This window comes from Strix aluco, chromosome 17 (genome assembly GCF_031877795.1).
Source record: "Strix aluco isolate bStrAlu1 chromosome 17, bStrAlu1.hap1, whole genome shotgun sequence".
In the NCBI taxonomy this organism is placed as follows: Eukaryota; Metazoa; Chordata; class Aves; order Strigiformes; family Strigidae; genus Strix; species Strix aluco.
This window is the reverse complement of record NC_133947.1, coordinates 3,223,204-3,249,407: the sequence shown is the minus strand read 5'-3', so window position 1 is coordinate 3,249,407 and position 26,204 is coordinate 3,223,204. Positions and strand designations below refer to the sequence as shown.

General features: G+C 49.1%; 1 protein-coding gene across 1 annotated transcript; it reads left to right on the top strand.

Moving 5' to 3' along the window:
* Positions 1–1,611: 1,611 nt before the first annotated feature.
* Positions 1,612–23,591, top strand: SLC17A9 (solute carrier family 17 member 9). Its single transcript, XM_074843319.1, has 13 exons — positions 1,612–1,870; positions 11,150–11,347; positions 12,933–13,072; positions 13,741–13,840; positions 14,632–14,762; positions 15,567–15,663; positions 16,600–16,696; positions 18,774–18,861; positions 19,148–19,182; positions 19,753–19,868; positions 20,337–20,392; positions 20,703–20,732; positions 20,842–23,591. Exons 1-13 carry the CDS (start codon positions 1,755–1,757, stop codon positions 21,003–21,005), a joined length of 1,368 nt encoding a protein of 455 aa, XP_074699420.1. The 5' UTR covers positions 1,612–1,754; the 3' UTR covers positions 21,006–23,591.
* The last annotated feature ends 2,613 nt before the right edge of the window (positions 23,592–26,204 follow it).

Genomic DNA, 26,204 nt, shown 5'->3' with positions numbered 1-26,204 from the left:
ATCATAATTTTCGTAAGTTAGTAGCTGCTCTTGCAGTGTCTGTGTTGGAGCTGCTTGCATCCCACAGCAGTGAGACTTAACGTAGTATTAACTCATATGTGGGTATGACAATAAGTTTTCTGTATCTGTGATTACTGTACCACGCCCGAGACTTCTTCAGTTCTTTTCTGAGCTTGTAACATGCATTTTGCTTCTGTGTTCATCTCCCCTCCTGCCTCGAATTAACTTAACTCCAAACATATACACTATTTTAAAAAAAATAAAATTGAACAATGGTTTTGATTTTTGGCAGCATTTTACCGTGTCTTGGCTCCCTCTTCTGGAAACGGGCACAGTAGCAGAGTGAATAAAAATACTTTATGGTTTCCAGGTTTGTGTCCAAATAAAGGGAGGAAAGCCTACCCCTGGACGCAGGCTAAGCTCTGTGGTTACTACACGTGGTTCCCCTCAGTTTCCACTTGTACCAAAACTTGTTGTATTGGTTTCCTCTGTTGGTAGCAGGTCTGTCCGTCCGTGTGTGACTGTGCTGCAGGCCTTTTGGGGGAGATCTCTTTCCTCTGAGGAAGAAATGGTGAAACAAAAGGACAAACTATGATTTTATGATTTTTGCTTTTGTCAGCCCTGGTGCCCTCCTCCTGGCGTCGTCTCTCTGGTGTGTGAGGAGTCTTCTTGCTATTTCACTAAGGTTCAGCTTAATAATACTGTAACCCCTCTTGATTTATGTAGGTAGCTGCTCTTCAGGAACCTGCAAAGTGTTCCTGTTGGGAGAAGAATGGGTGAGTTAGCTAAGCATTAGTCTGCTACGGGCTTAATTTTAACGAGCATTTCTTCAGGAGTAGCAGATGGGAGGTGCCTGCCCTGCACCTGCGCCTCTCTACTTTTTGGTGCAGCCCAGAAGCTTCAGTACTTTCCCAAGGGCCTTGTACGACCTTGGTCAGGCTGAGTGGGAGTTTCCTCTGTCGTCTGCTGAGCAGAAGTTTGGTCATGCCTGCATCCCAGCTGCCATCGGCCACAGAACCACCTGAACGGCGTCTTAACAAAGCTCCTCCTGTGCATTCATATTCCTGAAGTGAGTCCTCGTGATCTGAGATAACCATCATTTTATTTATCTGTTTCCATAAAGGAGTCTGATTATCTCCCTCGCAGCAAGGCAACAGCTCTATCCAACAGAGTTAAACTAACGCTACTGATTCCTGTTTATTTTTTCCTTAAATCCTTTGCATGGGAATATCATGTTCAGTTCTAATCCTTAAAAAGTAGAAACAGAGACTTTTCTGCCAGCAAACCTATGAAAGCTGGAGGAGCTGGGGGGGGAGCAAGGAGGGCTGTGTTGGCCAGGTGTTGCGGGGAGAGCAGGGTCCCCGGTTAGTCCCCTCTGTTAGCCCTGCTCGGTTTTGCCGATGAGGGTGTAAGTATTTACCGGAGAAGAAGGAAAAAAAAAAATATAGGAAATAAAAAAGCCCCCATAAGTTTGTGGGTGATGGATGGGGAAAATGACACCCACACCCTCATCCTCCCCGCCGCGGGCCGGGCCCCTTCCCCGGCCGGGCCCCCTCCGGCTGCCGCGGGTTCGAGGCTGCCGCGGGCCCGGGCACCGGGAGCGGGACCCCGCCCGGCGGCGGCCGCTTTGCGAGCGGCGGGACTTCCCGGAACGGCGCGGCGGGGAGGCGCTGACACGTGGCCGCGGCCCGGCGGGGGGAGGGAGCCGGCGGCCGCCGCGATGTGAGGCGGCGGAGGCGGAAGGCGCTGCCCGCATGGCCGCGGGTGCCGGCGGCAGGAATGTGCCGGTGGGCAGCGCCGAGCACGGCCCCCGGGCCGGGCAGCACGACGGCATGAGGCGGGATGGCGGCGGGGACCCGTACTGGTCCAGGTAAGGCTGGACCCCGCTCGCAGCCCTCGTCCGGGACACCCCGCCCCCCGCCCCGCATCCCCCGGCCGGTCCCCTCTCGGCCCCGGGACCACCCCGCAGAGGTCAAGGTCAGCCGGAGACCCCCCTCCCTCCGCCACCTCCTGATGCAGCTTCGGGATGGAGGGGGTCGGGCAGCCGGGACCGTTCCCCGGAGAAGCGGTTTCGGGGGTGCTCGGTGCTCCCCGACGGGACGCCGCGGGCCAGAGACCGACCCCCCCGCTCTCCCCGGCCCGGCGCGGCCCTCGGGGGTGCAGCAGGACGGTCCCGGGGGACACGGTCCCACCGTGCTGGGCAGTCCCCGGTGTCTCACTGCACCGGGCTCCAATAGAGATGGTAGAGGGAAGGGGGAAGATACGGAATTACTGTGAAACACTGGGGGAAAAAAAAAAAAATCTATTGAGCTTATTTCTGGCCTGGAGTCAGTTATTTAAACATGCCGTTGAAACCACTATGAGGTTCTTATCAAAGTGTTCCAGCAGGGATGTTTGTACTGGTGATAGTAATTAATTAAGATAAAGTCTGGAATACTAGCTGGGCGGCAGCTCGACAGCATGAGCTGTTCTTCAAGTTATTAAAATTCTTAAAAATACTATTAAGCCCAAAGTGACCGCTTTTAACAGCAGGGGTGTAAGCGAACGCAGGGTGCTCTTGTGTTTGGAGCGGAGACTGCGAACCAGGGAGGGAGCTGGGATACGGGGGCAGCGCTGCTCCTCTGCCACCCCGGGAGAGTCATCCAGCACCTTGACCTCAGGATCAGCCGCTTCTCCCCTCTGAGGTGCCGTGAGATGATGATTCAGAAGTGCCATGGGGCAGGTGGAAGTGATGGTCAGAGGCTTTTCCAAACTGGGAGCCCCTGGGCTTCACCCTGTTGCCCCCGCGCTTTTAAAATTTGGTTTAATGCTGCCGTGAAGAGAAACTAAGGCCTGGCTGCCACTGCGGTGGCCTGTCCTGCAGGGTCCCAGCTCCCCTCGGCCTTTGGGGCTGGTGTGGCCCTGTGGCGAGCTGGCCCTAGCAGGAGAGGGGGAGGCGCAGCTGCGGGGACAGGTGACATCGGTACCAAAGCACTGGAATGCGTGGCCAAGGAATTGCCCCTTCCAGCAGCAATTAGCCACTGGAGAAGCTGAGATTTATCATCAGTCGTTTTCTGCAGGGGCCACAGGCTGATAGCCAGCTATAAACTGCCGTCCGAGGGAGACTTTTCCTGCAGTCAGAGACCTGGAAGTCTAATCAAACCCACACTGCTCTCAAGAGTAGGAGCTCGGTCTCAAAAGCAGACCTTTGACACTAGGGTTGCTTAAAATTTTAAGATTCTTTTCCCCCAAAACCAGTTAGGAAAATTCCCTCTCTCTGTCTCCCCCTTTCTAACTTTTCCCTAAGTCTTTGTGAAATGGGAGTGGTGGGAGAGGGAGATCCTCCCACCAACATTTCATGAAACAAAAAGAAAAAAAACTCTAGAAAAAAATGTAACACGTGGCCAGAATGAACCCTCCAGTTTCCCAAATCTCCTTGAAAAATGCAAACCATCTACAACACTCCAGAACAGAAAAGATGATCTATTTATCAAGACATATGCATTTTTAAGCGATTCTGACCATCTTAAGTGCTGCTAGTAATTGAAAGAATCCGGTTGATGCGAAAGAGCAGCAGGGTAACTGTAACTCCCATCAATCAGATCGTTATCTATATTGCTCTGAATCAGAAACAGAGATCACCTCCCTGTTGTTTGGTGTAGACACACACGGGTGGTCGCAGCCCTTGTTTGGGGAGACTTTACAGAGCCTTTATGGTCTAAACAGGACAGATAGAGGCTGGGAACGGGAAGGGGGCAGCACAAGAGGGGAGTGATCCGCCAGACTGTGCGAGCAGGTTGGTCAAGTTGTGTAAAATACCTCGTTGGATGGACTCAAATCAGTTTGGTGGACAGTTTTTGACCGGCATATGCAGATAAATAGCTCTCAACATTTCCAAGTAATGAGTTATTGCCATGGAGGCAAGGCTTTATCAAGTGGGGGAAGTGACATGGGTTCTCCTTTCATGATCCAACAAAAGACATGCCAGGCAGCCTTCCAAGATCTGTCTGCACCGTCAGTGCAAGGAGAGATAAACGGTTATCTTGGCAGGTTTATTTTTCCATCTTTGTTCATGCTGCTTCTTATTTTGTCCTCCCTTTTTTCAGCTGGCTTTTCCTTCCTCTTCCACTGTTCTTGCCCTACGTTTTATCCTGCCTCTCCTGCTGCCTTTCCCAAACTTTTCTGCAGCTTTCCAATGGCTTTTCTGCAGGTTTCCAACACCTCCTCTTCCAAGAACAACACTTGGGGATTTCTGTTTGGGGCTTGAGAAAGCCCTTGTGTCTGTGTGGCAGATCTGGACATTTAGATAGCACCTTTTCATGGAGATCTTAACATGCCAAAGCAGGACTCCTTGGGCAGTAGATGTGTTTTAGCATCTCTGGTTTAACTGGGGGAAGACTGAAGCACTGAGAAGACAAATCTATTGCTGAAGGTTGCACACAAAGGCAGGTCCAGCAGTAGACATGGGGATCCCATTTTGGATGGTGCCTCCAGGAGAGAAATACAACATGGAAAAGTCAGTGTGTCCTGAGAAGCAAATGACTCCTGAAATCACTCTGCATCTCGCAGCCTTTGGCTACGTCTGAAGACAAGGGATTACTATAGCAGTTTCTTTAAGCTCCAGAGATAAAAGGAGTTGTACCACCGCCACAAGCTGGTCTCCAGTCGCCTGACTGCGCTCTTTGCCCGGAGCCAACGGTCACGTTGTTTTTCTGAGTTCTGTGCCCTGATCTTTTGTCAACACAATGTTGCAGCTTTGGTTGCATTCTTTTTTTTTTTTTTTTGGTGGTTGGGGGTTTTTTTTATTGTACAAGTTCCTCACCCTGGTTTTAATCATGCCTTTGCTGAGAACTTTTTTCACATGGAAAATGTAAGCAAGACACGCGTTTCATTGCTGGCTGAACCACGTATGCCCTTAGATCAGCGTGCAAAGCACGTGTGTGCTCCATTATTACATTTTCCCACCGCCTCCACCTGGACTTAACAACTATTTCCAGCTCATACGAGCTGCTGAAATCTAATTTCATCTTTGCTTTTGCCGAAAGCAAGAAATTAAGAGAGGGAATAAACCCAGAGCCGCGCTTGCTGAACACCACTTTGTTGCCATCTGCGGCTCTGCGGAGGGAGTTTGTGCACAGGAGGCTGACAGGAAACCAGCAGCTTTCCCAGGAAAAAAAGCCCTGTGTCCTCTATGCTGCTCTCGTTGGCTGTTAGCTGGTGGATTGGAAAAAAACAAAACCTCCTCTAAACCCCAAAGCTACTTTTGACAGCGACAAATCATTAGCTTGGAGCCGATCTGCAGCACGACAAAATCAACTCGAGGAAGGGGAAAAAAAAAAACCCCAAACCTCTCTCTTGGTTTGGTTGGCTAAACCTAAACATGTTAGATTTTCAAGGGAAGGAGAAATTGTCGTTGAGAAAAACAGAGAGAGAAGTGAGAGGACTGTCAAACCAGGTTAAAAATAACTACCTGGGTATTATCTCCTCGCACAGGAGTGTCTGCAAGACTGTGGTGTTTACGCCACCACGTCAGTCAGGCTGTGGTTATGTTGGAGATTACTGTAAATTAAAGCCATAGGCTGGTAAACTGGAAAAGAGGTTTCCAAAAGGGGGATGCTCCCAGGGGGCTGGGAATGGGTGGCGAGAAGGGAAATGTCCCCAGGCTGCGGTATGGCAGGTGATCAGGCATGGAGTGGGGTGGGGGACACCACAGGCACCAACTGCCCGTGCTGGGGACATTCCCCTGGGAGGTGGCCCCAGGCATGGGCTGCTGGGTGCCCCCGGTTTGGAGCTGGTGGCCCTCCAGCGTGGCTGGAGCTCGGTACCACCGCAGGGGCTCAGCCCCATCCTGCTCTGCGGTCCTTGCAGGGACGGGCGAGTGTCCGTGACTGGGGTGAGCGAGCGGGCTGGGGGCATCGGAGGTGGCTCCAGCTGATGTACCCTCCATGTGTCTCCCACAGAGCTCTTTTTAGCCTCTTTTTACAGAAGAGAACTGAGGTAGAGATGCCCTGGGTGTGGGCGGTATGCCCCGCCGCCGATACCTGCACCCACCTTGGCTGTGGCGCAGCTTCGATGCAGATCAGGAGCTGCAGCTCCCAGGTCTTCTCCCACTTCCAATTCCAGTTATGGAAAACACCCACAAACCTCAGAGATGGCTTCTGGCCAAGAGCTGTTGCTGGGACAGGCTGTTCGTAGTCTTGCTGTCTAACACAGCTCTCTTGCCACCGGAAAATACCCAACGCTCCAGACGTGTGCCTTGAAAGGGGTACTAAACTGTAATCTAATTGATAGCCTAAACTCCTGCAAGTCCATTTTAACAGTGACCTGCAGTGTCTGCAAACAGACAGACCTGCAGACTGGGGAAAAGGAGGGAGACAAGTCAAGAGAAATAAAGTTGAATAAATATTTGCTCTGTGGCATCTACCAGAGAAATTCCTCCAGCAGGAAAACAGACTGCAAATAAAGATACCCTATGCTCTCCTTCTACTGCGGGATGGCTCGGCTTGGTTTTGTTCCTTTGGGGCTCTCAGGCATCCTTGAAAATCAGTCATAACCACCATGCCCTAGATGGGGGACCCGTTTGGTTGGTGGGAGCGGGGTCCTAGGGTATCACTGGATGCTTCGAAGCAAAGCTGTGACCACCCAGTGCCTGGGGCTGCGTTTGGAGGAGGAGAACCAAGGGACATCAGGCAGGGCTGCTCAAATATAGAGCTGTTGCCACACAAAAAGCCACACGGGAAGAGTCATTAGGGCTTGAGCTAATTATAGTCTGTCTGGGTGGTGGCTGGAAGTTTATGAAATAGGAAGTGTTTTCTAGCTGCATGGCTGCTTCGCTCAGTAAAGAGGGTCTCGGTGACACGCAGAAGGGGATGCACCTGCAGTGCCCGTTTCTCGTAAGCAGAAAGGCATGGCAGGTCAGGAGAGCACAGGCCAGGCTGCGAGGAGCCACCCCCGTCACATGGCACCCAATTAAGTCAATTAGGTGGCTCTGAACAAGCTCTGGTGATTCACCTGCTGATGTTTTGGAGGTGGCTGCCCCCTCTCACAGACGTTTCTGCTCCATGTAGCCGGGGCTCGGCCAGGACTGGCACAGGGTTGTGGGGAGACGCTTGGTCTGTCTGTGTGGCTGGTGAGATGGGCACGGTGACACCAACGGCTGTGACCTCCTTAGTTTAGATGTGCTTTACTCTGACTCAGTTTGGTTATCTCCAGCACAGATTACCTCCCTCATCACGAAAGCCATTAGATTTAATTTGTTAACGCTGGTAAAGCTCCGCTTCTTGGGTGGCTGGTGTTACCTACAAAAGCTATTGTTTGATTTGTCATTATTCCATAGAATTTGAAGGAGAGTTTTAATTTTTCCCCTTTGTACTAGTCGAGGTTTCTCCTGTAACCTTTGCTGTTGTTGTTTTGCACTGAGCAGAACACTGACTCATCGGCAGCCTCTGTGATAACTATAATTAGGAGAAAATGCATTTACAAAGCTCTTTCCTCTGATGCAAGCACATCATTGTCCTTGCAGAGAAATAATTGTTGCCGTGCTTTCAGGTGGGTGTGGGCAGCTAGTGATTACATTTGACACTCATATTATTTGAGTGGATTTTCCTAGCTGGATATGCTACCTACAGAGCAAGTGGTAGTCTGAAGCCGTCTTTATACTCCCCACATGTTTTGAGCATAAGTCTCTATCGATGCATTTAAATATATAGGAAAAGAATATAAATGCATAGAATGGAGTAGTAATCAAAGAGAGCACTGAGAAATGTGTCGTATACCCGGAGACTTATTTAGTGCTTTTGAAAAAGAACAAAAGTCAAGAGAAAAATATTCACTGGAGTTTTGTCAAAACATCAGCTGGGGAGGAGGCTTGTTGGGAGGAAGTCTCTGCTTGGCAGTCCCTTCCCACTGCTGTCGGAGCTGTGCTGTGAATGGTATCGTGCTTTAGCAGAGAGCCACGCAGTGCTTTGTGCCCCGTGCTCAGGCAGGTCACACTTGTTGCCTGCATAGTCCGGCACTGCTGGCCTGGCTGCCTCCCCCCCGTCACCCCCAAATCCCCTTACATGTCCCCAGCGCAGGGGCTGGGGACTTGGGTGACTCTGCCCGCCTCATCGGGGCAAGAAAAAGGTCTGGGAGCTCACAGCATCCCCTCTGCCCTGAAGCCAGAGCTGCTCTGCAGCCTGCTCACTGCTTTTTTGAGTTCAATCCATCAGCACCAAACTGTGCTCTCCCCACCTGCCCCTTCCTCGGACACCGGCATTGCTGCACACGGGTTTTGCTTTTCCTAGTGGCAAACACCTGCTGAAGGGAACCAACCTCAGCAATATTATAAGGAGAAGTGGAGTAAAGACTAGTTGAGCTGCACAGGTCTTTTTCTCTCCATCTTACACCTTGCACAGCCTGTCCTGGTTTTGGCTGGGATAGTTAATTCTCTTCCTAGTAGCTGGTACAGTGCTGTGTTTTGAGTTTAGTGTGAGAATAATGTTGATAACACAGTGATGTTTTAGTTGTTGCTAAGCAGTGCTTATCCCAAGTCAAGGACTTTTCATGAAGTTTCCCATGTTCCGCCAGCGCGGGGCTGCACAAGAAGCTGGGAGGGAGCGTGGCCAGGACAGCTGACCCCAGCTAGCCAAAGAGCTATTCCACACCGTAGAATGTCATGCCCAGTATATGAACTGGAGGGAGCTGGCTGGGGGGCAGATTGCTGCTCGGGCATTGGTCAGGAGGTGGTGAGCAATTCCATTGTGCATCACTTGTGTTTTCTTGGGGTTTATTTATCTCTTTTTTATTATATTCCTTTTCATTACAATTATTTGAATAATATTATTACTGTTATATTTAATTTAATTTTATTATTAAACTGTTCTTACCTCAACCCACAAGTTTTACTTTGTTTTCATTCTCCTCCCCATCCCACTGGGAGTAGGGAGGAGTGAGCAAGTGGCTGCGTGGTGCTTAGTTGCTGGTTAGGGTTAAACCACGACAACAGCTGTACAGGGTTTAGGGCCAAGGAAGAACCATCGATCTAATATCCCCTTAAAATGCTGCTGGGCTCATCAGAATAACTGCCAGGAGAAGAGGCATTGCTCAGCCCCACTCCAGATAGTGAGAAAGCTCATAAAGGTCTCCCTTTGCTTCAGGGGGAAAAGCACAATTTAGAAATCTATTCTAAATAATAGGAAATACCTACGCACATTGCAGGCTGCTGCGTTTTACTTGGTCACCTCAATTGTTGCAGGTTCAATAGCTCAAATTAATCAGGGCTGTGCCACTGTAGATAATGGGAGAGATTACGGCTCCAGACTGGCAACAGCCCATTTCTGGGGGTGCAGAAGCACTGGTTAGGCAGACACGGGTCGGTCGCTTGTACCTGCAAGCAGCTGATCTGGGATTGTCTTGGGACAACCCTCTGAGGGCTCTCCATAACGTTGTCCATCCCCAGTTACCCCCCACCTGCCCTCTGCCTCTGATGGGCGATTTATACCCAAAAATTCCTGCCCGTATCATCCCGCTGGCGTTGGTCTGACCCGGACACGACCTTTGGTTTCGCTGTGCCGTAGCAAGCTGAACTTGGTGCTGCTGCTGCTGCCAGAGCTGGCTGGGGCAGGTGATTAAAAAAACCAAACCACCTTTGATTTTGCAGCAAAGCAAAATAAGATTGCTGCGTATCTTCCTCTCAGCGTAAGACCAGGAAGGACTCTGAGAGCATTTACCAGCTAGTTCAAATGGCTGAGGCAGGTCAACCCTTGGTTGCTTATTCCCCCAGCAGAGATACGTGAGGTTTTCTAGTTCCTGTGTTATTTTGTACATTTGTACGTGTGCACAGTAAAGACGGTTCCAACCTTCGAAGCACCAACTGAAACACCTCCAGTTCCTTCTGCCAGAGGTTGGCACTGAGCTGCTTATCTGCCTCATTGGGAAACAGCAATAAATTCGCCTCCAGCGGGCACAGCTGCCCACTGTTCCTTACTTTTCATTGTTCCTTCACCTCCCTCTGTGACGGGCTATTTGACACATTTATAAATGGTTTTGTGCTCTGTGGCGTTAACCTACATTTATCATAATTCCAGTACAGAGAAATAAATGCTCAGTTCGATATAAAAAGTGACCCAGGTTGTTTCCCGTGCAGATATGTTTAGTAGGGTGGAAAGCACAGAGGTTAATGCCCTGGTACAGTGAATTCCCCAGTCATCTCTGGAGCAGAGAGAGTCTGTTTGCTCAGTGCTTTGTGCTCTGGCCTCTGGGCATAAAAATAACCAGATACAAATAATACAAATAGTGGGTGTTCTTACTAAGCTTTTAACTCTGTAATTCACAGGCAAAGGGGGACCCAGATTGACGTTAGTGGGGCTGCAGGAAGGCAGAGTTGTTCACCTATGCCTGGGAGCTGCAGTTTGCAGCAAAATGTGGGTCTGTGCTCCAGAAGCACATGGCTGACTTAGAGCAGGAGAAAGTTGCCTTCCCACTTATTTCCAGCCTGTATCTTCTGCAGGAGCACTTTTCTTGGGGCTGAGTACTCATGTACCAAAACATATATTCTGTTAACGTATTATTACTCATATTATCTTAAACTTCTTATCAGGCCAGGCTGGATTATCTTGCTCCTCTCTCTGGGATATTCAGCCACATCATATCTTGTTTCTCACTAAGGATTCCTCCATCTCCCTCCTATTTAGGAAGAGTAAAACACACACCACCTCCCTTGGGGAATGGGTAGGAATGCCAAATAACAAATGTTTGCTACCAAGATGGTGTGTCTCATGCAAATACTTCTAACCTCATGCACTGACCTTTCCTTTGTTATCCTTATCTTTTAAAGAACAGTTTCTAAAGCTTTTGTTTGGGGGGAAAGCAAACCAACCAGATTTCCCTCCACCTTTCCCTCCATCCACAGTCAGCAATGCCTCAGTGGCCTGTTCCACCTTGCAGCCTGTGGACAGACATTATTTTGCTGCTGGGGTCAAATAGTGTTTGGGATGAAAGTTAGCATCATGCATAAAAGCCCCGCTCTGTGTCAGAACGACTGTGCCACAGGGGGATTGCGCTGACCTTTATCAAGACAGACTTCAGCTTGGAAGCAAACCAGTCTGACCTGTAAATCCTCGCTGTGCAGGGATCTACCAGGCAGACCCTTCCATGTGCCCTATCCCCATCTTCCTCTCCATCCTCGCAGGCCCGAGTCCCGCGTCTGGACGGTGATGTTGCTGCTGGGGACGTGCCTGCTGTACTGCGCCCGCGTCACCGTGCCCATCTGCGCCGTCGCCCTGAGCACCCACTTCAGCTGGGACAAGAAGCAGTCCGGCGTAGTGCTCAGCAGCTTCTTCTGGGGCTACTGCTTGACACAGATTATCGGAGGACATATCAGTGATCAGTACTGGAAATTATTCTCATGTTTTCCTCCGCTCGGGCTTTTTTAATGACACTTAGCTTGGTTTTGACCTCTCAGTGCCAGTTTTGACGGTGGCTGTGCCAGGTTTCACCCCGGGACAGTGATGGGGTGGAAGGGTGAAGCGTGTCCTTGGGGAGAAGCTTTATGGAGCACTGGAGGTTGCTCTAGAAGCAGTTGAGGTCTCTCCATCAGCCTTACACAGGGTCTGTAGCTCTGATTCAGAAAGTTTTGGCTGTCCGTTTAGAGTCCTGGGTCTGGAAACTGCTGCTGTGCTTATGGGGCAGTTTCACTGAAGGACTTTGCACAAGCAAAATCCCCAGCAAACACAGGGACTGTCTACACGATCATTACTGCCTCGACAGTTCCTGCAGAGCAGCTGCCAGGAGAGAACTACAGTCATGTTAAGGGACACTTAGACCAACACGGGGTTTTTTCACCTGGAAACAGTGAAGAGTAATTTTATACCAGCATAATTTTTCTGATGGAGGTTGTTTTCAGCACTGGTTCAGTAATTGGAATAAAAAAAGCAAACTCACAAGCTTACATGTTAAGCTGATGAAAGAAATAGTGGGTGTAAAGCAGACTTTATTTCAGAAAAGTGACAAATGCTGATATGCTTTGCATAGTTCATAGCTACTGCTCACCAGGAGTGTTACTTGTCCGTTAACAAACAGTTTAATCCCAGCAGTGCTGGACAGCCATTTGGAAGGGTTTATAGCTGCAATCACTAACCACAAGAATAAAATATTTCCTTTTTGCAAGGAATACAGCTTTTTTCTATTTGATCTGCTTAGTCTATCTTTGTTTTCAGTTCAGCACCTCCGTTTTTTCCACCCTATATTCTCATGCAGTCTTTTCACAAACAAACCCCATCAGTTTCCATCATGTCTGGGAAACCCCAAGTGTCTCCATTTTATCATATCAATTAAAAAACAACTTCCCCACCTAGCTGTAAGGAAAGATCTGAGTAATTACCTGCTCAATTTCCTTTCCCCAGCCACCCTGTTCTTAGTGAGGAGGGCTTTCCTATGAAATCTTTTGAGAGAAGCACATGCCTGGAAGGAGTACATTATCCATGCCGTGCACTACGCTATTTAATTATGTTCCTTAATAGTTTGCAAGCAAACGCCTGCAAAAACCCAAATGTTAACAGGCAGAGCTGTTGCAAAAGAGCAGATGGAAGAGAAAACACTGTCACTGGTTAAAAGCAGAACGGGGACAGCAGCTTGGGCTTCCCCTCCGTCAGAGACCGGGGTGCATCAGTGTGGTGGTGCCTCTGGGCTGGCGTGTGCCGGGGTGGATGGGCAGTGCTGATGGCCACTGTCCCCATGAGAGCGATGCCAGTGGCCAGCTGCTCACTGTCAGCTCCAGGGGAGCAGGAGGTGGGAAGGGAGGAGGTCAGAGCTACTCCCCAGAGGGCTAAAGATATTTGTAAGAGAAGAACAGGTTTGACTGAAAGGTTGCTCTTAAAAACAGGCTAAACTGGGAAGGACACTTGAGTCTTGACTGGAGGACTTTGCCCTTTTGCCCTCCCCTTGTTCCTGATAACGTATTTTCTGTCTTCCAGAATAGGAGGTGAGAAAGTCCTCCTGCTCTCGGCATCAGCCTGGGGGTTCCTCACGGTCCTCACCCCGCTGCTCACCCACGTCACTTCTGCCCATCTCGTTTTTATGACCTCCTCCAGGTTCCTCATGGGGTTGCTGCAAGGTGAGGCCCCTGTCCTGAGCACGTGTCTGTGTGTCTGTCTGCCCAAGGGCTTCCTTGCAGGGGGGCTTGTGTGCAGTAAATTCAGATGCAAGTCATATGGTTTGCAGTGCATGAACCCTTCTCGTGCGTGTTCGAGCAATCGTCTGCCTCAAAACTGCCTCCACATCCAGAACTTCCCCAGGAAAAAAAAAGTGACATTTCTAGAGAAAGTCGCTGACAAGTCATTCCCCTGTAGAAATCTCTCTGCCAGACAGGGGCTGCTGGCTTCTGAAACCGTCACTGTCCTTGTTTGATTTTCCACATTTTATAACTCTTCAAAGCACTTGGGGAAAATTGGCCCTTACCAAAACTTTTGGATAATTTGGAATGATTTTCCTTCCCTCTTGCCAAGCTGCAGCACTGGGGAACCGTTGGGATAAGTGCATTGGCACTGATGGATTTACAATAGCAGCAGTGATGATGAAACAGGATTATGGAGAAGGCACAAACCAACCTTTCATGGTGACGGATTCACTTACTTTATTTTATATCCCTGTTTTGAATTCACCAAAGGTTTTGTTGCTTTGTCTCGGTGTTTAGCTCCTGCTGGATCTTTTAAATTTGCTTTTGATTTGCTCATGAGGGCACAGGAGCCTGACTGCTCCCTGCCTGGCTGCTGTTGCTCGCAGGGGTGTATTTCCCGTCCCTGGCCAGCCTGCTGTCCCAGAAGGTCCGGGAGAGCGAGCGAGCCTTCACTTACAGCACGGTGGGGACCGGCTCGCAGTTTGGGTAAGTTCAAAAGGATTTGAGCAGCAAGTGACAGTCTCCGGACATCGTATGTGATGAAATGCCATTAAATAGTTGGAGGCAAAACTCACAGCCCGAAGTACATGTGGATTCCTGGGTCCTTGAGGACCGTGGCTGCAGCTGAGGAAGCCTCAGGCAGTTGCTGTCGTGCATGTCAAGGATTTATGGGTTTATTTTCCCTTTATTTTCAAGCCAGACTTTGAAAAGTGTTTTGCAACATTTAATTACTATGGGAAACAGCCTAATTGATTAGGAAGAGCAAGGGTCAGCCCATGACTGCTCACCCATCCTCTCTGATAGATGGGGACGATATAACTTTCCCAACTCTGCTAATCTCCATGAGAATTTCCTTTCTATATGGAAAAGTTGCATAAAAGCCATGTAGAAATGTAACTGTGCTCAACCACTTAGTTTTCCAGTGTACTCATTTCTTTTGTTGATTTATACATTCTCTGAGACACTTTCTGCACACCAGCAGCCTCATTTTCCTTCCCTGATGAGCATGTTTCAGTGTGGGGCAGACGAGCGTGAGGTCCCTTAGTGGTTTCTCCTGCCCGGCCGAGGATCCCGAGATGCCACGCAGGGAGCAGGGCAGGTTGCAGAGCCACAGGGTGACTGGGCAGGCGGGCAATGCCTGCACAGGCAGTGACTGATGACTATTTTCAGTGCATTTAGTGACCCGCAGCGTCCACCCTAAGAAGCATCTCCCATTGATGCATGCAGCCCCAATGCTCCTAGCCAGACTGTAAATCCCAGTGTGGTTTCCCTTGCAGGACGCTGGTGATCGGTGGTGCAGGATCTCTCCTCCTCGACTGGTACGGCTGGGAGAGCGTTTTCTACTTCTCTGGTTTGCTCACTTTGCTCTGGGTTTACTGCACCTGCAAGTACCTCCTGAGTGAGAAAGGTAGGTCCAGGCACCCGCATCCCTCAGGCTGCCAGCGCTCCGGGGTCTGTGGGACCCGGGCGGTGCCTCTGTTGTTTTCTGCAAATCCTCTGTGTTTCTAGGATCATGCCTGGTTTTACACAAAGACCTTTTATTCAGATGTCTTCTATGATACATGCTATGTCTCACCCAAGATGCTAAACCCAGAAACAAGGTTTTGAGCTGTTGCATTGCTGAGTTTCAGGTCCCACACTGGATTATATTGCTGTTGAAAGCCTGATCTGACTCCTCAGTACTCTTAAGCACCAGTGAAAACACCAAACAGAGCATGATCTTCAAAGTGGATTAAGCTAAAGGAGGGCAAGATACTTATTCCAAACTAAGAGCATCTACACACAGAGCTTTTAAAAACCAGTTAATCCAGAATATCTCTTCCCAAGTAACTGTCTGGGAGTAATTCCATACATGGGGAAACCATTACACCTGGTACAGCATTGTTAGTGTGAGCGTGATATGTAGGAGCCAGGCATGTACCTGGAGCTGCACAAAACCCAAACCTGGTCCCTCCCCAAGGGGTTTTTGTTTAATTATAACAAAAGATATAACAAGTGGGTGCAGGTGGCTGGATGGGGAACTGTGTGGATGCAATGGAAAAATTTTGGTCAAGAGTAGAAGGTGTTTTCATGAGCATTCAATGGTGGTATAGCCAAAAAACAGGGGTTAGAAGGAGATTAAGGTCATTGTATAGCGGTCTCCCAGGGCTCCCTCCAGCTTCACAGAAAATTACTGATCAAAGCTTTTCTTTGTATGTTTTCTTCCCTGCAGAACTCATCATCCCCATAGACTATTTAATGAGAGGCCTCTCGATATCCAAGCAGACCAAAGTTCCCTGGAAGCAGCTATTTAAGAAGGCACCGATATGGTAGGCAGCTGCAGTGGCCTCGAGGGTCAGCAGGGCTGGGAGAGCACCCTCCTCCCAAGGGCTTTTCACCTCCCTGTGCTTATTTCTTCTGCTATGTGTATCTTGTCCATTTATTTATTGGGAAATTTTACCAGGTTTTCTAATCCCTTCTGTATAAATAAAGAACTGTACAGGTAAGCGTGACAAAAGGCAGTTTATGTTCTGTCCGGATGAATGTCAGGCTTGAATGTTACTGGCAAATCTTTCTTCTTCACAGGCTGTTTCCTGGATGAGTCGTGTGCTCCTCTGGAGTGATATTCTCCGCAGGTCTTGTTAGAAATGCTGCTTGTAATGGGCTCATTAGAAATGCTGCTTGTAATGGGCTCCTAAGAAGTGATGCTCAGGGGCACTGGGTGGCACGGGCTGTGTTCTCATTGCTGGCAAAACACCTTTTTAATAGCCATTTTTTCTCTGAGATGCTGCATTTGGTACTGAAGGTCATCCCAGCACGTTCCCAAGTGCTATTGAGCAATGGGGCTGCAGGGCAGCAAGCCCATTCCTGCCTTGAATAACCATGGAGCATCTGCTGATAGCAAATCCCTAGAAAACCCTAAACAACACCTCTTGGAGCAGGACAGCTCTTGCAGTGCTGGAAGGGACTGGTGGGAAATGCACTCGCACAATTGCTGCTGCAATTAACCTCTCCTGAACCCAGGGGCTGACGTCAGGTGCCCGCCCGGGCGCTGTGCGATGAGGGCAGCGAAGGAAGGAGCGGTACTGCGAGTGGCAAGCCAAAAGCAGTAGCTATCGATGAAAAAAGTCTCAGAAAACAATTGCAGTGCTGGGAGGGATTTATTTATAGACCAGGAACTGAAATATTGGGTTGCTCAAGTGCCTGTTTCCCACCCAGTGTGACCTGTCACTCCTGATTATTTCCTCTCCACTGTGTATTTTCAGGGCTGTCATCATCGCTCAGCTTTCTACAGCCAGCACATTTTTCACTCTCCTCTCCTGGCTGCCAACTTTCTTTAAGGAAACTTTCCCTGAGTCAAAGGTAAGTTGGCTCTGAGACACAGGCATTGCTGGTCTCTGTGCAAATGAGGTCGTGCTGGGTACCTGCCAAAATGGGTTGGTTAGGGAGGAAGATGATGGCAGAGGGGTTTGGTGAGAGCAGGCTGGGAGGCAGGAGGAGGTGGGAGGTTTCCCTGCGGGGTGAGGAGCCGTTATCCCCCTGCACATACATCTGGAGATGCAAGCATCCTCCCTCCAGGTAGGCAGAGGCTGGTTTCTAGTTGCTTGTTTAGGGATGCTGAAGGGAGGCCGAGCTGGGGCACCTTCCAGGCAGGGAAGAGAGGGTTATATTTGGTTTTTAGACTGCTTTTCTTCTGTGGATGGTTTTGAAATGGCATTATGCTGTTGCAAATGCCCACCATTCACTCCTGGGTTTTCATGGGGTTTTTAACTGTACTGACATTATATAGCTCAGACCTGCCTGCAAAAATGATAATTGCCATTAATAACATCTTCAAAAATACTATAAAAGCTTCCCTCTCCTCAGCACAAATGATGTTCCCATTTTTCAGAAACCTATGCAATACTCATCTGGGCTGAGAGCTGGCATTTTGATCTTGTTCTCAGAAACTCAGACAATCTTTTCCACAATGGCTCTGTTAGGTTTTTATAATTTCTGGAGCTGCTTACAAATGCCTTTTCATATGACGTGTGTAAGGCGCTTTATGGCATACTAGATATTTATATTAAAACCATGTATTAAACCAGCAAACATATTGTTGTGACAAGATCTGTGCACCTCCAGTAATGTGCTTGCGCAGCAGTAATTTACCATCTGTTAAGCATTATATCATGGTGCCCTTATGTAAGATGCTCTATATAGTGTTCCTGCATCTGATAATCACTTCATACATTTTAATAAAACAGGGCTGGAGGATGCTTGATTTTAAAGGATGGATGATAATCCTTAATGTGGGAAACTTATGTCACCTACTGGTCACAGTCCCTTTCTGCAGGTGACCTGCCTTCACTGCTGCCTAAGCAGCTGCCTGCAGCCCACCTGGCTGGAGGTGGTGGAGGGTTTTGGCTCAGGCAGTTCAGGGCGACGGGCTGTAGGGATGAGCCCAGGCTGGCTCGGTGTGTCGGGATTGACTGGCTGAGCAGCCCCAGCTGGGGTTAACAGACACCAGAGGTATCACCCCGCAAGCCCTATGGGGTAACATTTTCAAAAGTGACCAAGACCCAAAGTTTCAAACCACTGAAAGATGTAGATGGACCCTGGTACCATTTCCAGGAGCAGCTGAAACAGGATTATTCAAAACCAAGATTATTCAGCCCTCCGGCGCATCCTGAAGCCAGGCGAGGAAGGGAGGGATGCCTCCATGGGGTAACAGGCTCTGAGCGAAGGGGGAGATGCGGGGGACGATGGACGGGTGAGTAGGTTCAACCAGCTGAGATGAAGCCCAGCTCAGCCCGCACTGATTTCAGCTCCTCGTGGGATCTGGGCACCAAAATGCCTCTGAGCAGCTGTAATCCAGATGACCAGTAATCATCTGTGATTACAACTGTAGCAAGCTCGCTTAATTGAAAATAGGCCAAAGTATGTTGCTACCCATAATGTTACCTAATCCTGGCATTAGAAAATCCAGCTATGTTCCCTCAGCTGCCCAGTAACGCTGCTAATGAGGTTGAAGCTGATGTCGGAAATTTTGCCGGCAGCTTTACTGCTGACCCCACAGGGCAGAGTAAAATCTACAGCTTGCTTTCCAGGGCTCTGTGGCTTTCTGCCACATCACCTTGCTGAACAGTAAACTTTGCCATGTTTAATCCCTCTTTCCCCGAGCAGACAGAGCTTTCTGCCTGCAGGGTCACCGGGGCAGAAGGAAAGACAACAAACCTAGAAATGCTACAGCCCCGTGATGCACCTGCCACCTTACAGACTTCGGAATGGTGCAGGGTGTAGATGAGAGCTTGGTGTGCAAAGGGAGTAGAATCCTTCAAGAAGCCCTGATCATGTGATTTTTTTCCCTTTCTACAGATACCACAGACTATCAAATAAAATATTTGCAAACAAACTCAGTTCTGACAGCAAACCTCTCTTGATTTTTGCTCCCCTTCAGGGTTGGGTGTTTAACGTAGTCCCCTGGCTGGTTGCAATTCCTACAAGCTTGTTCAGTGGATTTCTGTCTGATCATTTAATCAACCAGGGTAAGAGCTCTTTTGGCTTTTCCTCAGCTCTTATTTTATGGGATTTGGAAGGAGGACCTGGGTGGGGGAAGGTAGGCTTGCTGGTAGGGAGAAGACGACCCAGCAAACAGACAGTGTGAGGTTCTGATATGAAAGCAGGATAAATACTCCAGGGTCCAAATCCCATCCATGTGTTTGGGACTGCCTTTGATCTCAACCACAATATCCAGCTGGAGATAAAATCTGGCTATCTGGACAAGGAGACCTGGTGAGCTGTGCTTAACTGCAACTCTTCTTTCTTTTCAAGGGTACAAAACCATCACCATTCGTAAATTCATGCAGGTAAGAGAGCTGAAGCCACAGGAGTGACACTTGAGCTACCTGCTGAGCTCTGCTTGCATGGCAGATTAGACCTGGTATGGAGCTGGGTTGGTGGTTAGAGGTGGAAAGAGGAAAGGGTTTGTAGCTTTGCACATAGACTGGTGGTCAGTGTGTGTGGGAAATTAAATCCAGAGGAAAACCCTGACTGAGGAACAGAGCATGGACCAACACTAACATTGAGCACAGAGATTGGTGAGTGCTCCGAAGAGGTTTTCTTTCACAGGCAAAGGCCAACCACACACTGTCACTCCAAATGAGCCCTTAGATACTGAGGAAATAGCAACACAAGGATGAACAGAAATAGAAATGCCAGGTGAGAGCACAGTATATTCTTTCTGTTCCGCGGCATCACATGCCTCCAGACAGACCTCTGACACCAAAAGGCAAGACACCAGGGGAAAAAAAGGCTTGAGAAGCACCTGGTGCACATGAGCTCTTGTCATTGTAAAAGGGAACAGTTTGTCCGTGAAGGGAGTTGCTTTCTTCCTTACATAAAATGTGCTGTGGTATTTAATTTTCCCTTTCTTGCAGGTCATTGGCTCCGGTGTCTCAAGCATTTTTGCCTTGTGCCTGGGCCAGACCTCCAGTTTTTGCAAGGCGATAGTGTTTGCTTCTGCCTCTGTTGGACTTCAGACCTTTAACCACAGGTAACGAGAGTGATAACGACAGTAGCTGTGGGCCTTAGCTCTTGCCCCACGCTTGGCATTTCGGGGTCCAGGAGGAGTCTGCCTCCATCATGACTGTCAGAGCAAGAACCTTGTCTGAGCATCGTGTGTTGGTCCCTGCGAGGCCAGTGGAGTTTAGTGCCTGCTGGGTTGGAAATGATCCAGCAAACCTCTAGCGTGGGGAAGGGCTTGGACCAGCAGTTATTAGGGACACAAAGCAGGAGGGGAATTGCATTTTGGCCCCTCTGACCATTTTGAGCTGAATTCTTTTCCTTCTGGTACTCTCCTGTGCTGCTTCACTCTCAGCCTCTTTCCTCCTTTCTCCTCCTGCCAGTGCCATTTATTGTCTAGGATCCCTTCCTTTTGTTTGACAAACTAAACTCTGTGTAAATGACGAAAAGGTAATTGTGCTCCATTAAAACTGCCGTTTTCTCCTCTGTTTCTCACTAGTGGCATTTCAGTAAACGTACAGGATCTGGCCCCCTCATGTGCTGGCTTACTGTTTGGTAAGGATTCCAGTGGGGTTTTGGTTGTGCTGGAAAGGTGGCGCATATGGGAGGGGACACGGTCATCAGCACTAAGGTTTGAGCAGCAGTAGCTCTGTGCAACGTCTACTCCGTATTTGCAGCCTCAGCTTCCTCCTGGGATATACCTGCCACTGCCAGGGGTGGGTAACAGCACCAATGTGCCTCTCAATTTGCCAGATGCTTCTTACCTGCACCAAGGGTGGGGATGAGGACGAGTGGCGGGTGTCGCAGCCATCAGCAAGGCATTGCTCTGGGTTTCTAATATACAATTCCTTCCCTCTCTTTACAGGTGTTGGGAATACAGGTGGAGCTCTCCTAGGTAAAGTACCTTCCTGCAGCTCATCCTTTCCTGGGGAGCCCTCCCCTCGTGGGTGGGCAGGATCCGGCCCCAGAGCCTTTGCATTTCTTTCTCTTCTCTCCCGCCCCAGGTGTCATTTGTGTGTACTTGGCTGGCTACCTGATTGAAACGACTGGCTCCTGGATCTCTGTTTTTAACCTGGTGGCTGCTGTTAACAGCATTGGCCTCTGTGCATTCCTCATATTTGGAGAGGCCCAGAGGGTGGACACAGACTCTGCATATATGGACCTCTAGAGATGAGTCCAGCAAGCAGCTGAAGGACAGGGGAGTGTCACGTCTATGTGTCATTGTCGCACAAGTGCCAAAGAACTCTTTTTTTTTTTTAGGTGTTTAACAGGAAAAAAATATACTGAGACCAAGTACATAGTGGGTCTGTATGAAACCCATGGGACAAAAGAAATGTAGAGTTCATTTTTTGCTCAGGGCATAGCTGATGGCCTGCAGAGCCATCCAGCTCAACATCTCCAGTGAGGATACGGCCCGTGTGACCAGTTTGCCCCAGTCTGTGTCTAGTGGACAGATATCCGTGTGGCCAAAGCAGCTTACCTGGCTCGTCTCCGAAGGCTGCTGTGGTTTGCATGCCGTGTCCTGGAGCGGTCGCTCGCTGAGGGGAGCTGCTTCGCCATGCCAGGGGCAGGTCCCTCCATGCTCTGCCACCCTGTGACCTCAGGGAGGGTGGCTGGCTCTCAGGCTGCCACGTGACACGTGTCCTCTGAACTACATGAAAGGAATAATCTGAACGAATGTACCTCTGACCTTAACCTTCCCTCGCGTGCCTTCATTTTGCAGTCTGCTCGACAGGTACAAGCCAGGTGTACAGGAGAATGGGTTGTGAGATGAATTCAGGGCTTCCCTTCAGGGGGAGTCTTCTGGCTGGATGTCTACTGTGGTCCCAGGGGCATGAGGTTGCATCAATACTGCCTTCACCATGCTTGAGCTGAGCTTGAGCTGAGCCGGGAGCCTGCAGTGCTGAACACTTAAACCAGCTGAGCCCAACTTAGCTCAAGGGCAGAGCTCAAGGGCTCCCTCCTCTCTCGGGTCACTTTGCTCCCGCCCTGAGCCAAGGCAGACCACCTCCAGCGTGAGAGCAGAGGAAAGCTGCAGTCACCCGTGGCCAGGCTTGGCTGGGCTGACCTTGCAGTGTAGGTGCAGCCGAGGAATCCCCCGGGGGCTGTTCTGCCATATGCTGTGAATGTATGGGAAGAACAGGTCGTGTTCTGTGCTATGGATCTATACTCCCAAATGCTTCGTCCTTGATTAGACGTGTCCCTCTCAAAGGGGTGAGGGAGACTTTCCTAAGAGCCTGCAACGGGCAGGTTTTGTTTCTACCTTAAGCGTAAAGCAAATTTCTGCATTGGGGATCTGTAGGACTGGATGTGGATCCCTGTGGTTCCCCGTGTCAGAGGGAAATACTTGGCTGTACACGCCTCTGAGCCTGAATGTCTTAAGTTATTTATAAATATTTTTAAATTTAAGTACCAAATTCTATATTTTATGGACTTGAGGCCTGATTCTGCATGCTTATTTTGAGTGGTACTCCCACCAAAACCCACAGTATTTCTAGAAGGGAAGGATTTACCAGCCTACAGTTTCTGGTTTTGTAGGATCTATTTTAAACGTGGCATTTCATATTAAAGCAGTTCATTGCTTTTCCTCCCACCCCTTGCTTGCAGCCTGAAAGGATCTTTTTGGTTTCTCTAGTGCTTACCAGAAAACTTCAGCTGAGACTTGGGAGCAGATTTCCTAAGGGACCTCTCCATGCAGGAATGCTATAGGTTTGGATTCTTTGTCTTTAAAAAAAAATTCTCCCCTGCTTCTCCTTTTGTTTTGACCAAATTTCTTCTTGGCAGATACCTTGGAGCCATGTTAAGCTTCTGAATAGCTGGGTTTATAGTGAAAATACTGACAGCCTTTTAATTGCAGACACACTAATGGGGGCCACTAAGCTAAGCTGAGATACTTATTGGGGGTATTAAGAGATAAAGATACAACTGCCTGATGAATTTGCAAGAGAATATAGGATCAGTGTGGTCTGATAGGGAGCCAGAGAGATAAGAAAGTATTTTTTTTCTCCTTCTGTGCTTTTTCTCTAAAAGGGTGGTCACTACCATAGGTACAACCCTGTATCTGGGGTGCTGCAGTGCTGCAGAGCCAGGACACACAGACGCTGCTGGGAAGCCTCTTAAAATCAGCGGGTAAAATGAGGAAGGCACACAGAGCAAATGCAAACTAGGCTTGCCAAAGAGGCCCGAGGCCATGCAGACATCTCTGCCAGCCTTGTCCCTCGTCCAGCCTGAGCAGATTGTTTGCATGGCCTTTTCTATAGCAACATAAGAAAAAAAGGTGGTGGTTTTCTTTTAACATCTTCCCCGGCCATTCAGGATGGCAGGTCAGGAGCACAAGGAGTGAATTCTGGTTCTCTTTGCTGGTTGCACCATTTCTTGTTGGAGAGTTGATAAGTTTAAACCACTCACATTCGAACCAGGCAGCTTGGCCACCCCTTGGCTCTGCAAACTGGGAAATTTGGAACTAAGGTCTTCAAAGGAAAGTCAACGTTGCTGGCTGTGCCTTCTTTGTAATCCAGCTAACACTTTGGTGGGCTGTCCGGATTATCTGTCTCTGTAAACTGGCTAAGTTAAATGTTTGAAGTACATTTGAGGCTTAGGTTTCATTATGTTCGTACCTCTGGTGAAGTATTGAAACCATTTTACATAGCTGTACTATTATTTTTTTTGTTTAAGCAACCTTGCCAAAGCTTGCTGTCTGAGAGTTTTTGTTATGGAAGGACCTAAAAAAAATAAAGGCAGCGAACCATTTGCACACTGTCTGATTTTCCTTTGAATGCAGAGGTGCTAATTTTCGTGATCAGTAAGGGACAGGGAGAGCTCCAGTATATTTAGTGTCACTGACTCCTTAGGGCTGGTGCAGAGGACAGAGGCTGTGCTGGAAGAATACCTGGGCTGGCAGATTCTCACAGCAACCTTGTGTGTGCTCGTACGTTGGACCTCAGAGTACATCCAGTTTCTTCTTCCCACTTATTTTGGAAAAATGACTGAAAAGCTTGTCTTCAGCAGAGCTGTGGTCAGTACAGCATCAGGAGACATGGTCCAATATCAGTTAGAGTAAGAACACAAACAAAGCAGGTCTTGGGTCAGGTGGGAGAGACCCCCGCAGACAGATCGCCTTCCGCCTGGAGATTGTACTAAAAGAAAAACCAAAACATTGTCAACTTTTTTGCACCCTCGCTGATAGGTTCGAGCAGATGCCAACAGAGGGAGCTGTTAGATTTGGGATGTGGCAGCTCTGGGCCGGCGGAGAGCTGCTGAGCCTGGCACAGCTGGCACAGCTGGCACAGCTGGCAGGGACTGTATGGCTGGTGCGGATGGTTTGGCTGGCACAGCTGGCACAGGTACTGTGATGGTGCGGATGGTTTGGCTGGCACAGCTGGCACAGCTGGCACAGGTACTGTGGCTGGTGTGGATGGTTTAGCTGGCAGAGCTGGCACAGGTGCGGATGGTTTAGCTGGCACAGCTGGCACAGCTGGCACAGCTGGCACAGGTACTATGGCTGGTGTGGATGGTTTGGCTGGCAGAGCTGGCACAGGTACTGTGATGGTGCGGGTGGTTTGGCTGGCACAGCTGGCACAGCTGGGCAGTGAGCAGAGCCCGGCCCCACCGTGGAGGAGCCCTGGCTGGTGAGTGTCACCACCGGAGCCTGCGCTGGGGAGTCCCAGGACCTGCTGTCCCAGCATTTGCTTTCCCTTTTCTTTTGGCGATTGTACAGTTAGTAGGGGTGGGGTGGGAGCAAAAGTTTGGGAGTACATTTTAAAATGAGAAATAACCACTAAAGGAATTTTTAAACCTCATCTGCAGGGTGATGTAATCAAGAAAATATCTTTAAGGATTGCGGAGTCCACTAATTTGCTCCTCAATATGTTCAGAAAAAATGAACATGAAACATTGTGGTATGAAAATGATGCTGAAGATAATTTAGCAGAATGCAAGTTACCCTCATCTTCTGTCCTTTTGCTCCTCTTATAAAGGTATAGACAACCTCTGACATACACACTTGAGCTCTTTTGACCTGAAACCACAGACCCACCTTAAACCCTGCCCTGGTCTTCTTCATGGTATCCTGCAACTGTGTAAAGCCTGAGAGAAAAGAATGAGCTCTGCCATGTTCCTTACATTGTGTGGGTCCCAGGGCTACCCTGCCTGTCAGGCTGGATCCCAGCTTTCCAGCCCACCCCAAACAAGCAGGGACGGGGACGGTGTGAAGGGACTGGGCTTAAAGGCTGGTTAATCACAGGTACATTGTATTGCTGCTGTGGGTTGGAACTGATGGGTCGGTTTGTATTTAAATCGTTTGGGACATATTCAATAGCTGGCTCTAGAGCATTGGAAGGATACTGTTTGATTGCAGTTTGCATAACACTAAATCAATAAACACATTCAAGCAGATGGAAAGCAAAACACAGGAGAAGAATAGCACTATTTGGAGGAGAAAAGAAATAGCAAAGAGCACTTCTCGCTGCTACTTTCGCCTTGAAAGCACAAGCAGATGCTCTCACAGCAGAGACCTACTCTAACATCTACCTGCCAGCTCCCCGGGGCTGGGACATGCCCCAAAGACACCTCCGTTCTGCAAAGGGCACCCAGCACCGTAACAAGCAAAATATCACCATTTATTGCAGCCGTGACCTACTGCATGGCACATAATGAGGAATTTTCCATTTCAAACTTTAATGCAATAATTAAGATGTCCATTAAGGTCTTTACAGTTTGACTGCTTGTAATTAAACATGGGGGTGATGAGGGGGGCAATGGCAGGGAGTTGCAGTCCAGGGCATCAAGCTCCCGCTGGCAGCTTTAAGTGCTCTCTCCTTTTTTCTTCCCCATTTTGTTTCTTTCTTCAGAATAATTTTCTGGGGTTTATTTCTAACTGTCATCAGAGCAGGTGGCCTGAAAAAACATGTGAAAAACAGTCTTAGTTCCCACAAGTACAACTTGTTTTTAAAAAAAGAGCTTTTCCCCTCTACCGAGACACAAAATACCAGTGGTCCTGGGCTGCAGGTTTTGGGGGTGTCTCTGAGCAAGGAGCTCCTCGGGGCATCGCCTTGAGCCAGGCTGCCCCTTCCAACGGCCCTGCAGCAGCTCTGGGGACACAGCATGAGCCAGGACAGCCGAGCTCCATCAGCCAAGAGTCACAGGAATAACCCAAAAGCACAGCGTGACCGTCAGCTGCAGGGACAGTAACTGGGGTTTTATGCTCCAGTTGGTTTCCAGACTGGTATAACTCCCTGCTTACACAGTTCCTGGTGCAGGATTAAGGGTGGGGTAGGTTTTAATCCAATAATGAAAAGAGAAGAAACCCCCATATAAACCCACATCTTCCAAAGTGTCTCTGCTCCTGGGAGGCCAAAGTTCCATTATC

Excerpts from the sequence above, each read along its gene's own strand:
- SLC17A9 (XM_074843319.1), top strand. The coding sequence starts at position 1,755 with ATGGCCGCGGGTGCCGGCGGCAGGAATGTGCCGGTGGGCAGCGCCGAG. Across the intron at positions 13,841-14,631 it reads GGGACCGGCTCGCAGTTTGG|GACGCTGGTGATCGGTGGTG; the intron begins GTAAGTTCAAAA and ends TTTCCCTTGCAG. Across the intron at positions 19,869-20,336 it reads CTTCAGACCTTTAACCACAG|TGGCATTTCAGTAAACGTAC; the intron begins GTAACGAGAGTG and ends GTTTCTCACTAG.